The sequence below is a fragment of the Lepeophtheirus salmonis genome, chromosome 11, assembly GCF_016086655.4.
Source record: "Lepeophtheirus salmonis chromosome 11, UVic_Lsal_1.4, whole genome shotgun sequence".
Lineage (NCBI taxonomy): Eukaryota > Metazoa > Arthropoda > Copepoda > Siphonostomatoida > Caligidae > Lepeophtheirus > Lepeophtheirus salmonis.
In genome coordinates, this window is record NC_052141.2 from 4,923,980 (window position 1) to 4,945,449 (window position 21,470).

Consider the following 21,470-nt stretch of genomic DNA (forward strand, 5'->3'; position numbering starts at 1 on the left):
ATAATAGCTGAAATAAAAAGTTCTGATCGTTTTTGCGCTTTAATTTGGTAATAAAATTAACATAGTTAGGATTATCCAATTGAGATGGTTCCAAATGGTTTTCTGGGTAATCTTTAGTTCTTGAGCAATAGAATAAGTACTCACATGCCGGTCCAACTCGACGATTTCCATTATTTTATCTACATTTTCGATGATTGGCCGACCATTTTTACTTCCATTTTGGAACGCTGTAACACACAACTGGCTTCACCACAGACAAAACTTTAAATGAACTTTTTCAAGTGTACGCTTAACCTTTAAGCATACTTTAAACTTTCTTTGATGGAATGTATTGATTCAGCAAAATACGTTCAGAACTTTTTACCCAACCTCAATTATCCAATGAATTCCTCCCTCCCCATTTACAATCCTTTTTTGTTTGTATAATATTCAGGCAACTTATTTTTCACTTATATGTTTGTCATCATTAATGCCTAGTTAATTTTATATATTATGTTTTTCCATTTCATAGATATAAATACTTTTTAATACATTTCAATGCTACATTACTAAATTTTAATTTATTTTGATGTATATTTTAAACTCACTAGGCAAATATATCCACAAAAATACTCATCTTTTGTTCATTCAGCCCTTTTCATTTCCAAACATTATTTATGCTACTTTTCCAAATTATAGAATTATTTAGGATATTGAAAATTAAATAAAATCCCCTCCAAGATGGTGTACAAAAGACGTCCACTGGAGCCATCTATGAGAAATGACATCATCACAGACAGTACCTGTTTTAAGGATGGAGTATAGGATATATTTTTTTTATTCAACTGACTTTTGAAAAAGAAAATTTAATACATTTGTAAATTTCATAACTTTATTGAATTCACTCCTAAAAAATAGTAAATTATATTCAAAATTGAAGATCTTGTAATAAATGATAGTCGTAGTAAAAATAAATCCTTCTTTTTTTTCAAATAGATGGCTATTGTAATGTGTATCTCGCGGTTTATGCTACATGGTGTTAAAAAGATAAGTGTTGGTACTAAAAAAACTTCATTGACAGTTTTTTTAATATTATTATTCATCCCAATGTTTCCGTAATTTTTATAAAAAATATTTAAATATAACAAAAGAAAAAACAAAATAAATGATAAATAATTAATAGGATATAACATAGCTTTAAACACTGGTTGGGATGATTCTGTGCTTCTTCTGGAATTCTTAATCGAAATTATTGGGTTTTTTTAAGCTTTGTAAAATTGAGTTGTCAAGTAGGACCCATATTCCTTCATTAAAATATCCAATTGATATGAGGTAAAAAGATTGGAGACATTTCAGCAGCTGCCAGTTTTTGATTGTTTGACTCAGTATTATTTGAGTGCGCGTCAAAGATGGATACCAACAAAGAGAAAAGTTGCCATATTCGCAGTTTTTCTTCGTTAAAGGGGAAAAAGTAAGCCAGGCGCCTGAAAATGTGAATAGTGTTTATGGTCCAAATATTGTAACAACCCTTCATGCCATATTATGGTTTTGTCGATTCCGTTCCGGTAATTTTGATGTCAAAGAGCACTGCACTCTGGAAAGCCAATTGTCGAAAATGTGGATAAAATAATGGAAATTGTCAAGTCTGACATTCATGCAAGCACATTTTTAATTGCCAAGAAGATAATCATTGATGAAAAAAAAAAAAAAATAATGGATTTATTTTTACTACACACTCTAACTAATGTATACCGAGTGGTACATTAAAACACTTTAATTTTTAATGAAAAACAATGCCAACTGTTTCAACTAATTCTATGGAGCTCAATACCAGGGAGATTTTGACAAAACACACAATCACACATAGTCTATGACGTCACTATAGCTAGACTTTTCAATTTAATGTATCGTACCGACTCCTTACAAGAAAAACAGACGTCAATATTAAAAGCGTAATGGAAGTCCAACATAAGCCATACATGCGTTATGATATAACCTTTTATTTCTATCGACCTTGCTCAATATTAATTTTTAACTCACTAGTTGTTTTTTCAGAAGACATTAAAAAAGGTTCTTAATAGCTTCCTATCTTCTCTTAACTTTTAATTTTATCCTATGAACTCATCTCAATTTGAGGGGAACTCAAAACCTACTAAAAATATCTTTTGGGTCATAATATGTCCAATATTGTTAGTTGTCGAGGTAAAAGGTCTCAGTTCTCATTATGTAATTAATACCATTATCTCCACCTTTATAGGAATCATGAAACCTATGTGTAACAAGGTACACGTCATTTCTGATTTATTAAATATAAATCAAAAGGACATATGATATACATGGATATGAGATATATGAGGATATGGAGTTTATCTATATTCTTTATTATACACAAGGAGAATCCAGAATACTCTCATATTAATATATTATCATACATAAAAATACACGGAGCATTTATATATAGGTCACTAAACCTGTAGGTATGAAGATATATAACATCCCCCTTTTCTCCAAGAACAATGATTATAAAATATAAATCTAAGTTATATGAAAGAAAATTTACTTGTTCCATTCTGTGGAATCCAAACGGATGAATCTCCTATTATGATGCCAAAGACGACCATTTTTCATACGTATGAGATATCGTCTTTGAGATTTCTATGTTTCAATTGTACCTAGATGGGTCCCTCTTTTGGTTATATGATCTTTTATCCAAAGATTCACCTATCTTCAGTATGGATAACTTCTTCCCATCTTCTTTACTTTACTATCAGGAAAGGTACAATTCCAAGATACAAGGAAAGCACCCATTATCCAACAAGAGGAAGAAGAAGTAGACGGGGACACCACAAAACCAAATCAAAGGAATGATAATAAATCAGAAAGTTTTTTGATATTGCTGCAGAAGAATTGATGAACCTGTAAAAGCCACCCAAGAAATAGTGATAATTAGCTGCTCGTATATTAACACTCAACACTCGAAAGCAGCAAACTCGGAGCTCAAATTGAGAATATTACAAATATCCCTAATAACTGAGCCATATCTCAGTAATGGCACAACGAAAAGTCTCACTCTTAGAGTATTTACAATCCACGACTCACCTGCGTCAAAACCAAGGGCTTGAATACTATCTGCTAACCATTTGCACTTATGGTCAGTTCCAGAATTTTACCTCTGCACAATATGTATGAAAATAGTGAGCTAGTAAAGTATATTTCTGTTGCTTACCTTGACCAATTATTACCTATTGAAAATGAAACATTGTTACGTCTCATAAAGTATTGTGAACAAGAACACAAGCCACTTCTTTAAGATATGGACTCAAATGCACACAATCAACTATCGGGTATTAGAGAAACTAACACAAGAGGAGAGTCTTTGGAAAACATCATTGATAAAAACAACCTCACTATTATAAACGAGGGGAACGACCCTACTTTCATCACTCAACGAGCCAGTTCAACCATTGACATCACAATTGTGAATCAACATGCCATCAACAAGTTCGAGATGACAGGGTGGCATGTAGATCTTAGACCATCAATGTCTTACCATAGATATACAGTTTTTAAATTCGGAAAATACATGGCAATTGCGGAGCCATCAAGAAATATTAAAAAAGCTAACTGGGACATTTTTCGGTCTCACACAGAATTAGCATAATTACCAGTTAGGGGGTTCAACCCCAAATGTTATTAACGATTGCACTGAATCGCTTAACAAGGGTATCAACTTGGCATTAGATATTGGGTATCCAGAAAGAAAAACTATCAGAGCAAAATCAATTGCCAGCCTAAGGTATAAACTCAGCAAACTCGAACCAAAGCGTCATCGTAGTTCCCACAGAGATGAATACCTTATCGCAAATAATGCTTATCGTTCAGCGCTTAGAAAAGAATAGAGAGAATTATGGAGGAGTTTCTGCAGGAAAACGGAAGGTCCAAAAGATATTGCTCAACTTATAAAATTCCAAAAACGACGTACAACTCCATTGGTATTCTTAAAACTGATCAGGGCTGCGCGCAATCACCTGCTGAATCACTAAAATTACTCATGGAAACTAATTTTCCCACAATATTGACTCAATAAATCTTCTGGAACATCCATACAAGTAAATGATTTTAACAAAGACTTCTTGGATAGCAACAAGGTCAGGAAATATTTTAACCCCTTTGGCTCATACAAAAGCTCTGTACCTGATAAACTGAAACCAGTTGTACGACAACAACTTGGGGATAGCATCATCGCCTATATATCAGAACTTTATAAAGTCATCTTCATCACTGGTTATACGCCAAGTTACTGGAGGGACATGAAGCTAACTTTTCTGCCAAAGCCGGGTAAAAAAAGATTACAGCCTGTCCAAATCCTTCAGACCGATTACTCTTTCCAACTTTATGTTTGAAGTACTTGAGTGGATTTTACACTGGGAAGTTGAAGAAGACATTCCAACACTCCACTCATAAGATGCCAATACAAGGGGCTTATCAACTGATAAAGTGATGGAATATGCCACACATATGAAGTACCTAGGTGTGACTTTTGATCAATGACTCACCTGGGCAGAGCATTTGAAAAATAAAGCCTCCAAGTGTTCTCGGATATGGAATATGGCCAAGGCAATCATAGGACAAAATGAGGAATGACCTCAGACAAGGTTCTCTGGTTGTATAAATCTATGTTCAGACCTGTTATCTCCCATGGATGTCTAGTATGGCGACATGCAATCACTACAAAGAAAAGTGCAAGGAAAATATTAAACACCATTCAAAGGAAAGCATTCTTGGAAATGACTCATACAGTTTGTTTTGGGTATTGCTCCTCTGGACATATACATTAAGGAACAGGCAACAAAATCAAGATGGAGAACGAAGTATTTCTTACGCCATACCCGGAATGGAATATTTAATCTTCCTCAACGTCGTGTGCATCGGTTCCATAGTGATAAAATACTTATACAAGTCGGAATAGATCAACCAAGTGACTACATAAAAAGTAATCATATTTGGATAAATAATAGTTAGATTACGAATCCTGACGCAATCATCTACACGGATGGGTCTAAGGACGAAGATGAAAACACTGGGGCTGGATGGACCATCACCAAAGGAGGTGAGGAGATCAGACTCCCAATGAGCAGTTGCTACAATCTTTAATCCACTTACTACTAGTAAAAAAGTTTTAAAATGTAAAGAAACCATCATCAAATGAATGACTGAGAAAAATATACATCTAGAATGGTGTAAAGGACATTCTGATATTACAGGAAATGTATTTGCAGACCATCTTGCGAAGAGGGGTACTTGGAGCCAAAACCAGTTTACTATCAGAACGCCTCCAAGCTACATAATGAATGTAATTCATGACTTCTTTTTTTCAATATTGGTGTGCCGGATATAAAAAAGATGAAGGTATACTATGCTTAATAAGCCAAAGTCGAAGTGTATCAAGCCTGGAAGAGAAAAATTGAGACTAATTGTAGAAGCCTACACTGGGCATGACCCTTTTCTAGCCCAACTAAGCTAGTGGAAGGGCGCAAGCTCAATGTGTAATGTATGTATGGATGAATTGCAAAGTGCATACCATCTTATCAATAGATCCCCCGCTCAATCTTACGAGAGACATCAAGCAATGAATGAAGAAAACGAAGACATTCGTATTTTAAAATATAAAAAATATTATTGAACAAAATTTCTACCTTTGTGTATGTAGTGGTGCATTGGAACAATATGCCCAGCATCCATTTTTATTATCAAGATGAAATAGGCTTGACCTACAAATTGGTCTATTATACCAATCCAAAAAAGTTGTTGTAGAATTTTTATATCTTGATGTTATTTTATTTTTTACTGCAAGATCTTTTATTATCAGTCTACTACTAAACCATTATTGCTAAATGGAGACTCAAGAGAATAAATCTTTCTTATTTTAATGTTTGTGTTAACATAGTTTCTTCAGATGAGGTTATCATATTGAATACTTTTAGGTTGAAAAGATTCGGAATTTCTACAAGAGCATTCACTATTAATCGTTAAATAATCGTTCTATTTGCAACACCTTATCATAATTTCTTGAACAATATCCCAAAAATAATGTACACCCATGATACAAATGAGCTCAAAAATATGTTTTAATCATATTATACAAATAAATTACATATCTACGGGTCAACACCAAAGAATATTTTATGTTAAGAACTAGAAGATCGAGTCACACCCATACATAATTAGAATGGTCAAGGACTTTGGAACGATAATTAGACTTCCAGGAATGGTTACGAAAAAGAAAAAAATTTCACTACATAAGTATAGTTTTAGTTTCTTTAATATTCACTGTTTTGATTGCCAAGAAGATAAACATTAATGAAAAAAAAATAGTAATAATAATGGATTTGTTTTCACTACACCTTATAACTAATGTATACCTAATGGTGATAATTTTGGTAAGAATAGAAAAGCGTGCGATGAGAAGAGAAGAAATACTTATGGCATCATTGATTAAATAATATATATCTTCTTCTATCAATCAAGAACGTTATCATTCCCGCCATTATTATTCAATATTAATATAATATTAGATGGTGATAGTTGATAGAGAACTCAATAAAATGCCTAAAATAACGTTGATTTCTGTCTGGATTTCTGAAAATGGAGGCCCAGGAATTTGGAAAATACTTACCGCATTAGAAACAGATGGTTTGTCAGATTTGTCGATATAAATGTGCCTTTAGTCCCCTGTCTAGAATTACACGCCCCTCATTATCCTCATCTCATAACAAGAGTATCGATATTCATCTATAAAATCAAGTTAACGATTAATACATTAAGTCAGACTTTAACTTTGATCTCACAAAGATGCTTCTTACATGTAATATAACCTTATCTATTGCTAATCATCCTACGTTCAAAAAATTTATGGAGAAATACACGGGTAAACCTATCCCTTCCGGAGGAATCATCATTAAATTAATGAGGATGTTGGTACTGATGTCATTTATATAAATATCCCCATTGTAAATTGTGAAGTTAAAATAATTTTCAGCATGTTTAGAGTCATCCACACCAAATTACGAAATGGAACTCCGAATTTTGTACCATCTAACAATAAGTAATCATTTTTTTTTTTAAATCTAATCATAAAATATGATTCTATTTTAGCCAAAATTATCAAGAATTATGATACACAACTCGTTAAATGGCAAAAACAAGGGCTTAAATGGTCACAACAACAGAGGTAGTAGCTTTGGATTGTTCGCAACTAGTTTGTCTGAGACTAGTTTCCTCACTTAAAGACTTGGGTATGATCATTAGGTTTTCCAATATTACATAGTCAATAAATATTACTTTTTTTATCACTTAAGGCTTAGCTATGGTTTATAGGCTCCAAGAAATGGTGTTCAGATAACTCATAAAAGGCAAAAACAACTGCTTGAATGGCCACAACAACGGGGGTAGTTACATTAGGTGTACCATTATAATTAGCAATTGTGTATATCCTTCACCATAATAGTATGTTGTTATACAAGCATAAATAACGGGGAAAAAATCTTTTGATGCTCTTAATAAAGAGTAATATCGCCGGACATTACTACATAATTAGCTTTTGCTCTAAATCTTTCAGATGGATTTATTTCTAACATTTTTTTTATTAGTATATTTATTTTATGATTTTGACATTTACTTTATTAATAATAATTAGTTAGATTTCATCGGTAGAGATATATCTATCCTGTGCACAATTCTATATAGCAACTTCCAAATGAAGAAGAGGGGTGATTATCTTTTTGATTAAACTGCACGTCTCGCTTGTGTTTTGCAACCTAAAGTTAGGACATATTTAACTGGATTCCGGTGTCAGAACATGAAAATATTATTTGGATCAATCTATATAATTTATTGTTATTAGTTATATGATTCCAATTGTTTAATTTTGTATATTTAACATAAATGTATGATGGTATATTTTTTATTTTGTAAATTATATTTAATTAAAGCCTTCTTTTTTAAACTTGGAACTTCAAATATATTTCGAAATACTCTACTTTGTCATTTCATTAGCTATTATTCTTAGAATAAGGTGCATAATGAATTACAATTTCATGGAGTGTGACGTTATAAAATCTACTGTAACGGATAAAAAACGTCGAAGTCAATTATACGTGGTATATCTTCATTAAACATTTTTCTAATAAATACTTTCGTTTTACCCTCAAAAATCATAATAAAGCAGGCAGATGATAATCACATAAGTATTTTAAACAATGATACCATATGTATTTTCCCCCCCCTTCTCCTTGCACGCGTTTTTCTCTACAATATTATCAACTTTATGTATACCCAAGGTTAATAGAAATACAAGGTAATCATGTAATCGGGCTTGCTAGAATTTTTAATCTGATGTATTGTACCGACTGCTGGGCAGGATAGGCAGATTTTGACAAAACACGCAACCACTCATAGTCTATGGCGTAACTATTGCTAGAACTTTCAATTTGATATATAGTACCGACTACTGGGGAAGAAAACAGATTTTGACAAAACACGCAACCACTCATTTACTATGACTTCAATATTAAAAGCGTAGTGGAAGTCAAACATCAGTCATGTACGCGTTATGGTATAACCTTGTATTTCTATTAACCTTGATTTATAGCGAGTGATCCATTCAAATCTGTGAGTTTTAAATTTCAACAATATATAATTTATTATTTAACAATAGAATTTTAACAAAATTAATAGTATAAATAGATGTGTGTCTAAGCTCTCTTAACCATTAATGCATTCCCCTTAGAGGCAATGATGGCTTCCAGGTGGTGGCGTAAGGCCTGGCACCCACTGCAGATGTAGTTTCTGTCATAGTGTCCCAGTAATGGTTGACAGTAGCTCGGTGTTTGGATGACGGACACGGCAGGCATTCCCCTAGGCATGTACCCACAAGGTGTGGTCGAGGTTGTTGGCATCAGGGCTGTAGGGGTGGCAAAAGTGTAAAAAGAAGAAGTTCAAAAGAGTCTTCTACAAGGAGATGGGATTCTTTCATTGCTGGTGCAAAAAGTCACATTGCTCTTTCTACCCACTTTTTCTTATAGCTCTATGGACAGTCTAGAGTTAAACCCAAAATCTCTTGCATCGGTCCTCATGGAATTAAGTGGTTTGGCCTGAGCTGTTTTCTTTAACTCCTCTAGGTCCAGTTTAGTCTTTTTGACAGAGCCCTTCTTTCTCCCTAACGTTTTGGACTTGCTGACGCCGCAGACGGTAGTCCTGGAACCGCAATTCTGCTAGGAATGTACGAAGGGAAATTCTTCTATCACGTTCAAGTGTCATTTTCTTTACTCGAGAGAGTTCAGGTGTTGTTTTTTTGTAACTAATTGTTTATGCTTTAATATATTGCAATATGAATTAATTTCTCAACAATCAACTTTCATTAATTATTGAATTAGTAAGTGTTCATATTTCAATGGACCACTCAGTAATGATGTTTTAATTGATTTATCTAAAACCTCAAATATACATGTTGCCGGTGTACATAAATGTTGTTTCATAGGGCAATCTTCTTCCTCCTGTCCTATATTAACCCTAGTTTGGTCCTTACTTTTTATGCATACGCGTTGTCTCAAGGGTAAAAATGACCCGCTTTCAAAAATATACCATTAACAATGTGTTATTTAGGTACAACATAACCTCTCCAATATATTATTGTCAATTGATAACAAGGTAAGAATCAATCAACTAGAATCAAACCTAAAACCATTTATTGAAGCTATATGCTGCATAGGGATACAACTAAAGCAGTATGATTTACCTAACTGCTTTCCCATGAAGTTCCCTCATAAATTCAACTCAAGAATAAAAATCCTTAAGTACTGAAATTATCAAACTTACTTGGTCACTACAATGGCAATTATATCTAATTGATATTCATATGAATACCATAATAATCTATGACGAAAATCCAGTGTACAAATGGCATTTTTTTTAAAAGAAACCAAAAATCAACATGGTAACCCTGACAATTTGAAGAATGTTTTGGAGGAGAGAAAGAATAATGCTCATATAACGTTTCAATAGATCAGCTACAATCAGCTGTGACAAGAGAGGAAGAAGAAAAGGATATAAACAAGGATATTTGGTAGAATAACTCCAATGGCCATCCCAAATTCTACTCTGGGTTCAACAAGGACATAGAACTCCGCAAAAAATCCTCAGGTTTACGCTCCGTCTTTTATGAGGTTTTGAATATAATTGAATCTATTTAGGAAAAGATGTTCTCTACTGAGGAATTAAATAATAAATTCCTAAATTCCTTCTTTATACTACCAATTACAAATTTTAATGTATTAGTTCTGTCTTCCCCCTTCTTCTCTTCTCTTATTTTCTTGTATATATATTTATATGTATGTACATATTAGAGTAGGTTTTTGTATTAATAAGAATACAGAAGTTCTTATACATAACCGTTGTATTATTCCTCCAGACCTTTCCTTCTCCTCACTTCTCTCGGTCGTCTTGGATCTCTCCACCTTTAAATAGTTTGTGTCTCCTCAACCTCGTCAAGACACAACACAAATTAACGGTCCAGTTAAAAAGCACATCGGATTTACATCATTACAAATAATTAAGGGTGATAATTTTGGTAAGAATAGAAAAGCGTGCGAGGAGAAGAGAAGAAATACTTATGGCATCATTGGTTAAATAATATACATCTTCTTCTATCAATGATGAACGTTATCATTCCCGCCTTTATTATTCAATATTAAAATAATAATATTAAATGTTGATAGTCTATAGAGAACTGAATAAAATGCCTAAAATAACGTCGCCTTCTGTCTGGATTTCTGAAAATGGAGGACCAGGAATTTGGAAAATACTTACCGGATAAGAAACAGATGGTTTGTCGATATAAATGTCCCTTTAGTCCCTTGTCAAGTATTACACGCCACTCATTATCATCATATCAAGAGCATGAATATTCATCTAAAAAATCAAGTTAGTGATGAATACATCAAGTCAGACTTTAACTCTGATCTCACAAAGATGCTTATTGTATGTAATAGACCCTTATCCATTGTTAATCATCTATGTTCAAAAAATTTATGGAGAAATACACGGGTAAACCTATCCCTTCTCGAGGAACCATCATTAAATTAATGGAGGATGTTGTTACTGATGTCATTTATAGAAATACATATAAAAATGTTTTGAGTCATCCACACCAAATGACGATCAAGTTATCAGTAAAAAGTATTTACTAATGTCGAAATGGAACTCTGAATTTTGTACTATCTCACAGTAAGTATTCAATTTTTTTTAAATCTAACCATAAAATATGATTTTATTTTAGCTAAACATATCAAGAATTATGATACACAACACATTCAATGGCAAAAACAACTGCTTAAATGGTCACAACAACGGGTGTAGTAGCTTTGGATGGTTCGCAACTAGTTTGTCTGAGACTAGTTTCCTCACTTAAAGACTTGGGTATGATCATTAGGTTTTCCAATATTACATAGTCAATAAATATTACTTTTTTTATCACTTAAGGCTTAGCTATGGTTGATGGGATCCAAGAAATGGTGTTAAGAAAACTCATAAAAGGCAAAAACAACTGTTTAAATGGCCACAACAACGGGGGTAGTTACATTGGGTGTACCATTATAATTAGCAATTGTGTATATCCTTCACCATAATAGTATGTTGTTATACAAGCATAAATAACGGGGGAAAATCTTTTTTGATGCTCTTAATAAGGAGTAATATCGCCGGACATTACTACATAATTAGCTTTTGCTCTAAATCTTTCAGATGGATTTATTTCTAACATTTTTTTTATTAGTATATTTATTGTCTAATTTTATGATTTTGACATTTACTTTATTATTAATAATTAGTTAGATCTCATCGGTAGAGATATGTCTATCCTGTGTACAATTGTATATAGCAACTTCCACATGAAGAAGAGGGGTGATTATCTTTTTGATTAAACTCTACGTCTCGCTTGTGTCTTGCAACCTAAAGTTATGACATGTTTAACTGTGTTCCGATGTCAAAACAAGAAAATATTATTATGATCAATCTATTATTTCAATATTCTGTATTTATAATTTATTGTTATTAGGTATATGATTCCAATTGTTCAATTTTGTATATTTACCATAAATGTATGATGGTATATTTTTTAGTATGTAGATTATTTTTAATTAAAGCCTTCTTTTTTAAACTTTGAATATTTCGAAATACTCTACTTTGTCGTTTCATTAGCTATTATTCTGAGAATAAGGTTCATAATGAATTACAATTTCATGGAGTGTGACGTTTTCAAATCTACTGTAACGGATAAAAAGTGTCTAAGTCAATTCTACGTAGTATATCTTCATTAAACATTTTGCTAATAAATACTTTCGTTATACCCTCAAAAATCATAATAAAGCAGGCAGATGATAATCACATCAGTATTTTATACAATGATGTCTTCCCCCCCCCTTCTCCTTGCACGCATTTTTCTCTACAATATCATCAACTATAATCATTGGTCGTGAGCATTATTCTTTCTTTCCTTGAAAAGGGAAGTAAAAATCAAAAGGAACACTACATAAGAAATTGGGAGCCTCCTTGGCTTCGGAAAAATAAGCTTACGATGAAATTATTGATTATATGCAAGTGTTAATAGACTGGTTACAAATAATTATTATGTAAATGTGATAATATTCATTACTGTCTTCCAGAAATGACGAAAAATTATGAAGCCATAAATTGTTAAAGCGATATTTTCATTTTTAAATGACAATACAATGGATCTAGAGGACTCTTATTCTCTCCCAGACAACTTAAACTATCTAGAAATATCAAATAATAGTAAAAATTCGGATAATTGCGTAGACATGTCTTGAGATCAAAATATGAGTGAACCCTTATGATCATCGAAACGTCTCTTTTCATCTGTATAGAAATTTTTGAGATAATAAGAACTGCCGAGATCAATGAAACAGTGAAATGTAAAGTATACTCCAATGAATATCACTTCAAAAAGAGAAATATGTGCACACTATGAAAGCATATCAAAAAAAAACTGGAAATATCTAAGGAACAATAGATTGAGTCATGAAATGACTACCTTTGTTTTATAGATTCCCATACTTTGGCACGAAACTTGACACGTCGTAGCCCAACTTAGCTGATATTTTCTTGCCCGATCCACTTCAACCAAAAACTACACACTTTCCTTCTGAACAAACAAATTTACCTCATTTAAGATCAATCTCTCGAACTGAGTCAAAAAATAAAAGGCTGCATTTGATTTTAAAAAATGGTAGAAACGTTTTCGATCTTTCTTGTGTTTACTGAAAGGGCTCTGACGATCCCTCTTCCTCTAAGGATATAACTCTTATAATATAATTAGATGATGATCACATATTATTACATTTCAATTGATTATTGAAAGTCCAGATCGCCAAAATATATTTCCACTATTTTCTAGGGATTAAATGAGAGACAATCAATAATTTTTGTTTGACAATTTAATTTATAAATAACACCATAGCTACATAACTTTGCCATTATTATATAGTAGGAATAATTCATGGCTAAATCTTGAAGTTAAATGAAATCTCTAATGAAGTGTTGTTTATATAATTAATGTTATTGATTTCAAAAACAGAATACTAGTGAGATTGCTGAATATTATTTTAAAACTTCCAAAAAATACGAAAACATTACAATTTATAATCAAATGATCATATTAGCTTTTAAATAGCTATTCATAAAAAAAAATTGAAAGATTAAATTTTTTGGAAACAAATTTCAAAAACCAAGCTCCCCACCCAAAAAAAAAAAATATATATATATATATATGTAGGATTCAGCTATACAGGGTGTCTACGATAAATTGGAACTACTTTAAACTTCATCCAGATCCATAATGTGGATATTCGGGGTTAAATCATACTAACATAAAAGGTTGCGTGAACTATACACTATAACTTCCACCCCATCAAAATGCAATGTTAGTATCAGTTAATAGTTGGTGTTTAGTAATTTAATACCCTCTTATTGTAACCATATATAATCTGTGTAACAAGGTTAATCAAAATCAATCCGTAACTTTTGCCGTAATTGTGATGACTAACAAAATAACTAACTAACATAAGCAAAACATCACCTCCGTTCAACTTCGTTGTGGAAGTAATTTGGCTTTTAGCACTGGTCAAGATTGATACAAATACAATATTATACCATGACGTCATATAATCGAAGTTGATAGCATTTTTAATTTGATGTACTGTACCGACTGCTTGGAAGACGGAAGGATTTTGAAGTCATAGAGTACAACAGGAGCACCGAATGCAAATTCATAAAAGGCCAAAATTAAGAACTGGGACTAGTCTGCGGGCCAACAGAGAGAGGTTTGGTATCTTTGGAGTATCTTATGATATTATACTTTATTTGCATTTTATCAGAGCCCTATAAGTTGAGTTACGTCACTCGGCTATCCGGTTTGACGATAGCTGACGTCCTCATGTGTTTAATCACGGCCCAAAACATTTAAAATTGAATACTATATTTTAGGTGAAGAACTCTACAAAGGCGATATATTTTGTATGCCCTCTTGTAGTACGCCGTGGATTAGAAGAATAGTTCTTGAGCTGAGGGGATGACACTTTTTTTCATTTCTAAGGGACACATTCCTTGGAAGGCAATGGGTCCTAAAAATGAAATGAAATCTTTGGAAACCATAGTATAATTCTCGATTGTGCACTTAACATTTAGATGAAATAAGGAATTCCAACTCTCAAGCTATTTGATCAAATTCAGGCCTAGAGGAAAAGTTTTAACTTATATGTTTTTTCAAAAAGCTAAGCCCCTCAAATATAACCAAGTGGAAGCCCTTACGGCTAATTGTTTCCTATTGTTGTTCGTCTCAAAAACTCATTATTTAATTACAACATGAGTATTTCTAATTACTAACTTTACATTGATACTCTCAGTTCATTTCGATGTATTAAAGTTACATGGTTATAAGTATTTAAATACATATAACCATGTAATTTATGAGTAAGCTAACTATGGCAATGAGTTCTATATATAAATATCTGGAGTGCACCAGATCTACTACGCAACCCCATCAGTTTGGTCTGGGACAAGGACTACTAGTAGTCCTCGGATACAATAAATATTGTTTAATAAACAAAGGTTTGGTTTACTAACAAAGGGAACACTGAATATCAATTTTCCCTGACTACCATTTTATTGAAAAAGTTAAGTGGTAGGTTCTTTTTTTTTAGTCACGTGACATGATGTGTATCCCCACCAAATCATCAAAACTTTAATAGCGAAATAAGACCATTTTTTTATTTAAAAAAAACTTAAGGTACTGAAAGTTTCAACTTATGTCTTACATATAATCTTTATTAAATATTTCTACATAAACAAGTGATAAAAATTGGAGTTTTATTTGCTAATTTTGTATAATTAATTTAGGGATCAATTTTTGAAGGAGTATGTACAATGGATATATGATGATGTTAAAATAAATATCTGAGAAGGGATTTTCGGATAACTCATTAAATACTGTAAAATAATGGCATGAATATAAAAAATGAAATGCTGAAATAGGTTAATTCTATTTCATTTTTAATATATGTAATATTTCAACGTATAAAATCAAACAGAAGCCTCCCAAATCTTATGGAAGTAATATCCACGGCGGCAAAAGTTTCAAAGCACTGACATGAAGTTCCAAAGTATTCTCATTTTTTTGGTTGTAACTTGTACACGCCATATTATAATTGAAATAAAAAAATAAGTGTGGATTTTCTCCATTTCTTGAATATTGTTCAAGATTGTTTTTAATTTGCCGCACCACATATATTGTTCATAAGCTCGTTTTGAAGAGGATTGTGGCCGTGGTTGGCCATTTTTACTGTTGTTATTCCTTTTTCCGCGCTCTACTTTGAAGAAGGCGTAGAGTTGAAGAAATTTGGGGCTCTTCATCTATTTAATCAATCATAGGAGTTGGGAGTCATGAGCTGGAGCAACAAATTATCCTTGAGACAAGGTCGGAAGAATCGTTTAGATCGAAGTGCCATTCTTTCATCTAATTTTAGTCGTCGATCCGTGGCTTCTACGGCTCCTCCGAGTGAATCCATCAATTTGGGTAAATTGGAGTCGACGAAGGTCGAGGAGGAGTCGGACGAAGTTTCCCCAGAGAATAGAAGTCTTTATTACACAGCTATTGCCTCTGACTCAACCTCGGAGGAGGATGAAGGCAGCATGCGGGATGTTCTGTTCTCCGCTAAGAAGAAGTTTAATAAGCACAAGGTCCCTCCCTCCCTCCCTCCCTTCTTTTCGTCCTTAGAATTCCTTATTAATAAATCCGTGCTTGTTTTCATTTCCAGAGTGGAACGCCGCCCACGCTCCTAGCCTCAGACTCGGAGGATGAATTTATCCCCAAAAAGGTCCCCCCACGGAGAGGCCGGCGATCCTCTATTTTAGGAAGACATGAAGTAGTTTTACTGACCTCTGAAAGTGACGATGAATCCAATGAGGATGTTCCCGTAACTCCAAGAACACCGGTTCGTAAAGTAGAAGACTGGCTCATCTCGACCTCGCCCATTCCTTCATCTCCTGCTACCCCTGCACGCATTATCTTATCTTCATCCTCTTCTCGAGAACAGTCCGAAGATGAAGTTGAGGATCGGGATTACATTAAGGATCTGGACTTTGAGGACAGTGAAGCCACAAGCAAAAACTGTGTAGATATTCTGAATCCTATTTTTAGCAATATGTCTCTCGGGGACATGACGAGCAAGGCAGGGTACTCTTTGATGGAAACCATCCGAGAAGAGGAGGAAGAAGATGATGAGGAGGCTGGGCTAGATAATGAAATCAAAGAAATCGAAAGGTCCTTAGAAATAGAGATTCTGAACATAAAAGCAAAGCGATTGTCAAGAGGAGTCCAAGTGGAACTCAGCTCTTCCTGCTCCTCCAATACTTCGAGTAGTAGCGACCTAGGCAAATTCAACGATAATGCTTCCAAACGACCCAGTAATTCCGTATCAGTACAAGCTGAGTTAGATGACAGCAGTGAAGAAGAAGATATTTTTCGCAAAGTTAGGGGTGCAAGACCTGTTTTCTCTGAGGATGAAGATAAATCAAATGAAGAAGACAGAGGAGAAACCTCATATAGACGGACCAAAAAAGCCTTAGATTATTCATCTTCTAATTCTTCCTCTTCTGAGGATAGTGATAAGGCTTTCAAGGACTTTCTTTCTTCTGTGAAAAAAAAGTATGCATTCCAGAGTCCCACAGATGAAGAAAAGATCCAAAAGCCTATTGAGCCCCTTCATAGTTCTCTATCGGAAGAGGAGGATAAAGAAAATACACAGCCTAAACCTAAGCCTCCTCTTAGTAGTAAAAAAAAACTCATATCTCCTTATGTGACAACCAAAATCCCTGAAATTATCAATATATCATCAGATGAGGAGTCTCCAATTCCCAGCACCAGTTGCAAACCTGGAGTAAGGGGTGAGTGTCATAGAAAATTATAAATAGGATAATTAATTAATATGAACCACTTTTCTTTTCTTTTTTCTTCAGATATTACAATTCTTTCTGTATTTAATGAAGACAAGAATAGCAAATATGTTTCATTCCTTACCTCTTTATCCCCTGACATGGACGATCGGCGACGACATCCTGATGCTGTGAAATACGTAAATCGTTTCGAATCTCATAAAAAAGAGTTAACATCTCTTTTGTACAAACTATTTAATGTCGAGGCTTTTGAGGGAAAACTACCTCACGACATGGAGATTGAATGGAATTCTCGTCTTCGAAAAACTGCCGGGATTTGCACTCAAAGACGTAAGTACGTTGGATCAAAGACTATAGATCGCTCCAGTAAAATTGGACTGAGTAGCAAGGTACTTGATTCAGGAGACAGATTACGTGATACTTTAATCCATGAAATGTGCCACGCGGCTGCATGGGTATTAAGTGGCTACAGAGATGGACATGGGCCAGTGTGGAAATCCTGGGCTGCTAAGGCAATGCATAGATTCCCCGAACTTCCCATCATTGACAGATGTCATAACTACCAAATAAGAACTAAATATACTTATAAGTATGTTACTTATTCACTATTTAAAATGCCATGTTCTCTACAATTTTCCATATTTTAGGTGTAAAAAGTGCGGTTACTCCATAGGAAGGCATTCAAAGTCCCTTGACACGGATAAAAAGTGTTGTGGATACTGTAAAGGAAGATTTGTTCTTCTGAGGAATTATAATAAAGGAGTGAATACCCCCATTTCATCACAATCATCCTCTCAAACTACTCCCCGTACGCCCAATGCATTTGCTTCTTTTGTTAAGGAGCATTACAAGACGCACAAGAAACCGGGTATCTCTCATGGAGATGTCATGAAAACCTTGGGAACAATGTTTAAAGCTGCTAAGATTTGATTTGTTTTTAGATTATCGATAATGTGCAAACACCCTGTTAATTTTAATTGAATTTAAGGATATGATTTTTTTTAAAGGTGAATCTTTGTTTATATATTAGTGCTTGTTGGAATATTATTATAAATATTTTTTTATTTATAATTAGATTATTTGTTTTATCAGAGCCGTAAATACAATTTTATTTATACAATCTTATATCTGTGGGTTTTTTTTATTTATTTCTGTAAGCATTAATGATTATTTTACCCTACTTTCATTTAAAAACAGAGGAGGCAACTTTAATAACCTGAAGAAAGTAAACTAATTATGAGCGGTCCTTTTTTTTCATTACTGATGTAAGCCAAGATTCTAGGAAAATTGACCTTTGCTTAATATAATTTTCAGTTTTTATTAAGAGCGTTTTCGTGAATTTGGCATTATTGGGGGCTTCAACAACCAAGTGGATGTCAAAATGGAACAGACATAAAAAGACTAAACTTTACTGCCCATATAAATTGTATCTCTCTATTCCCAAGTTTTATTTAAAATATGTGACCCTAAAATGTATTAAAAATATGCAATTATATCGTTATACAATCTTATTTTCATATTGTAGATCAAAATTAACTGTTAAAATTTATATTTCTACTTTATAAATGGATTTTCTTAGAGTTATGAGAACATCCTAATTGGTTTTATCATCACTTTCAGAGATGATTAAAACGACTTCTTGTATAGAATAAGATATTTTTCGCTAATTATTCTACTTTTCTCGTTCTTCATCATCGATCAAGAACAAAACATTGTACAAATTTAGGCATTTTTAGTAGACATTACTTTGATTTATTTCAAATATGAGTTAGTTTTTATCATTGGCATCAAGTAATATTCCATGCAATTGATTAGTCTTTTATTTTTAAAGGCATTTGATGGAGTGCAATCCAGATTTATTGGAAATTTATCCATTTTATATAGTAAAAATATCAACTTTGAGGCCTCAAGATAGCGCCTCCTTTAATGATCATGCAATTTATGATGTCAGTGAAAATGCTCTATAGCTGGTTGAATGTTATGCAACTATAACTTTATTTTTACATTAATAGCTAAATTGCTAATATTCTTAAAAATGACAACATTTTAAAGAAATACTTTATTCTTCTTTGGAGCTGAGAACTAGAAATATATATATTAGTTAATTTAATTTTAACTTTTAAAATGTAAGTCGAAGAAAAATATTCATATCATATGATACAAAATTTCGAACTTGCAATTTTTTGATTTTGGTACGAATGTTTAAACCAAATCTAATTTTTATTTAGTGGAGCGCTCTAGAGTACTCCCTGAGCTAGCTGATGATTGAGATTTGAGATCATAACTTCAACGAACCCTACTCCACAATATTCTAAAATAACTAATTATCGTAGTAGTGAGGTCATCACTCGATGATCCTAATTGAAATGGCAGACATTTTTTTAAATAGTGGTATTGTCCGATTGACAAAGAATCAAAAATTCCTCTTCATTGGTGATAGCAACATGCGTGCGATTTATAAAGTATTCGATCGGGAACATTATTTATTATAAAAAAATTAAAACATATCATTTTGCAGGATTTTATTTGGCTTTTCAAAGAAAGATCATCCCGCCTTATTCCAGAGTCCTATTTAAGAGCCCAATTGGAGAAATCTTTCTTAGGGGATAATCTCATTGAGGCATCTGCTAGAGCGGCTGAGAGAGACTACAAAGAAATTCGAGATTTGTACTTGGAATCAAATGATACGAGATGTACCTTTTGCTTTGTAACGCGTTGCTACAGTTTGAGTCTTGAGGAGAGGCTCAAATTTTGGGAAATTATCCTGATGTCATTGTATTGAATGGTTCCCTTTGGGATTTAAGCAGATAGGGTCGAACCTGTGTTACGAGCTATAAAAATAATATTCTAAAGCTTTTCCAATTACTCAAAAAAACATTTCCTCCATTTACTCAGGAACATTTATGATTAATTTATTCTACTCATTAAAAATAAAACATTTTTTTTCGTACAGGTTATATAGCTAACTACTTTTTCTATATCAAGTAAGGTTAAAGGAGCCCTGATTCTCCCGGAATTGAACTCTATAGGCGAATCATTGAGATTTAGTATTGTTGAAGTAATTGTCTACTTATAATTAACTGTATATTTCATCAATTTAATTATAATCTACTTTGTTTAATATATAATTTACTACCATCACCAGGCTAATAATTATGTCGCAAAGGGTAATATTATTTATGATAATTCTTTTTCACAAAATTTAATTATTATTTTTTATCAAAAGTGGCTGCAAATTATGGATATGATGTCTTGGATCTTCATGGAAGTATGATTAGTCAAATGAATCATCAATGCAGTGATGGTATTCATTGGCATCCCGACTCAGTAAGAATGATGGTCAACATGCTTCTCACTCATTATTCATTGTCTCGTGACTGTAAACTACCGGGTCGAATTGACCCTGACAAGCTATATAATTGGAGCAGTGAAGGAGGCCACAAGCGACATTGTGAGAAAGGACGGGCAAGTATTGATAGCCCGTCGTAAAATTACTGAAAAATAAAAATTATGTGCACTTGTAATGCATCTAATTTTATGTATATCCTAAATTATTACGTAATATTGTTGAAGAGAGTCTCCAAGTGATGCAATAATCACTCTTAACGCTTGTATTTTGCGGTTATGTGAGAGAAAAAAACATCTTTGAAAATAAAAATATATGTGGTCTCGTTTTGAATTTTTCATGTGGTAAGACACTTATGGGACTTTCATTACAAATTTACAATAGGTACAATTAAAGTTATTCAGTTATAATAAGTAAAATCATTAATCTATTAAAATGAACACTGAGTTACGATATAAATAATATACCCACATCTCAAATTCTGTGTCTTATTTATTAATAAATAAAACATTGGAAGAGGAAAAGGAAGAAGAAAAAGATGACTGGAATTGTTCTGATAAAATAAGGACTGTATTATTTATGATTATGAAACAATGATGACTGAAAAAAGTGGATGGTT

General features: G+C 33.0%; 1 protein-coding gene, 1 long non-coding RNA gene and 1 pseudogene across 3 annotated transcripts in view; 2 read left to right on the forward strand and 1 right to left on the reverse strand.

The window, feature by feature from the left end:
* Nucleotides 1-18,630, forward strand: part of LOC121126096 (uncharacterized) — a 52,039-nt gene extending 33,409 nt beyond the window's left edge. For both annotated transcript variants that reach the window (XM_071891595.1, XM_040721402.2), the window contains 8 exons: nt 478-7,084; nt 7,135-7,274; nt 7,338-11,262; nt 11,315-11,454; nt 11,518-16,290; nt 16,368-17,496; nt 17,569-18,094; nt 18,153-18,630. In XM_071891595.1, coding sequence (XP_071747696.1) covers nt 15,994-16,290; nt 16,368-17,496; nt 17,569-18,094; nt 18,153-18,435 — 2,235 coding nt within the window. In that variant the 5' untranslated portion in view covers nt 478-7,084; nt 7,135-7,274; nt 7,338-11,262; nt 11,315-11,454; nt 11,518-15,993 and the 3' untranslated portion in view covers nt 18,436-18,630. The remainder of the gene's footprint in view (nt 1-477; nt 7,085-7,134; nt 7,275-7,337; nt 11,263-11,314; nt 11,455-11,517; nt 16,291-16,367; nt 17,497-17,568; nt 18,095-18,152) is intronic.
* A 1,069-nt stretch (nt 18,631-19,699) lies between these two features.
* Nucleotides 19,700-21,065, forward strand: LOC121126099 (PC-esterase domain-containing protein 1A-like; annotated as a pseudogene).
* On the reverse strand, nt 19,988-21,127 carry LOC121126101 (uncharacterized). The gene is made up of 3 exons (XR_005866815.2): nt 21,064-21,127; nt 20,203-20,999; nt 19,988-20,151 (listed from the first exon to the last, which is right to left on the reverse strand). It is a non-coding gene; the product is annotated as an uncharacterized lncRNA (long non-coding RNA).
* Nucleotides 21,128-21,470: the final 343 nt, after the last annotated feature.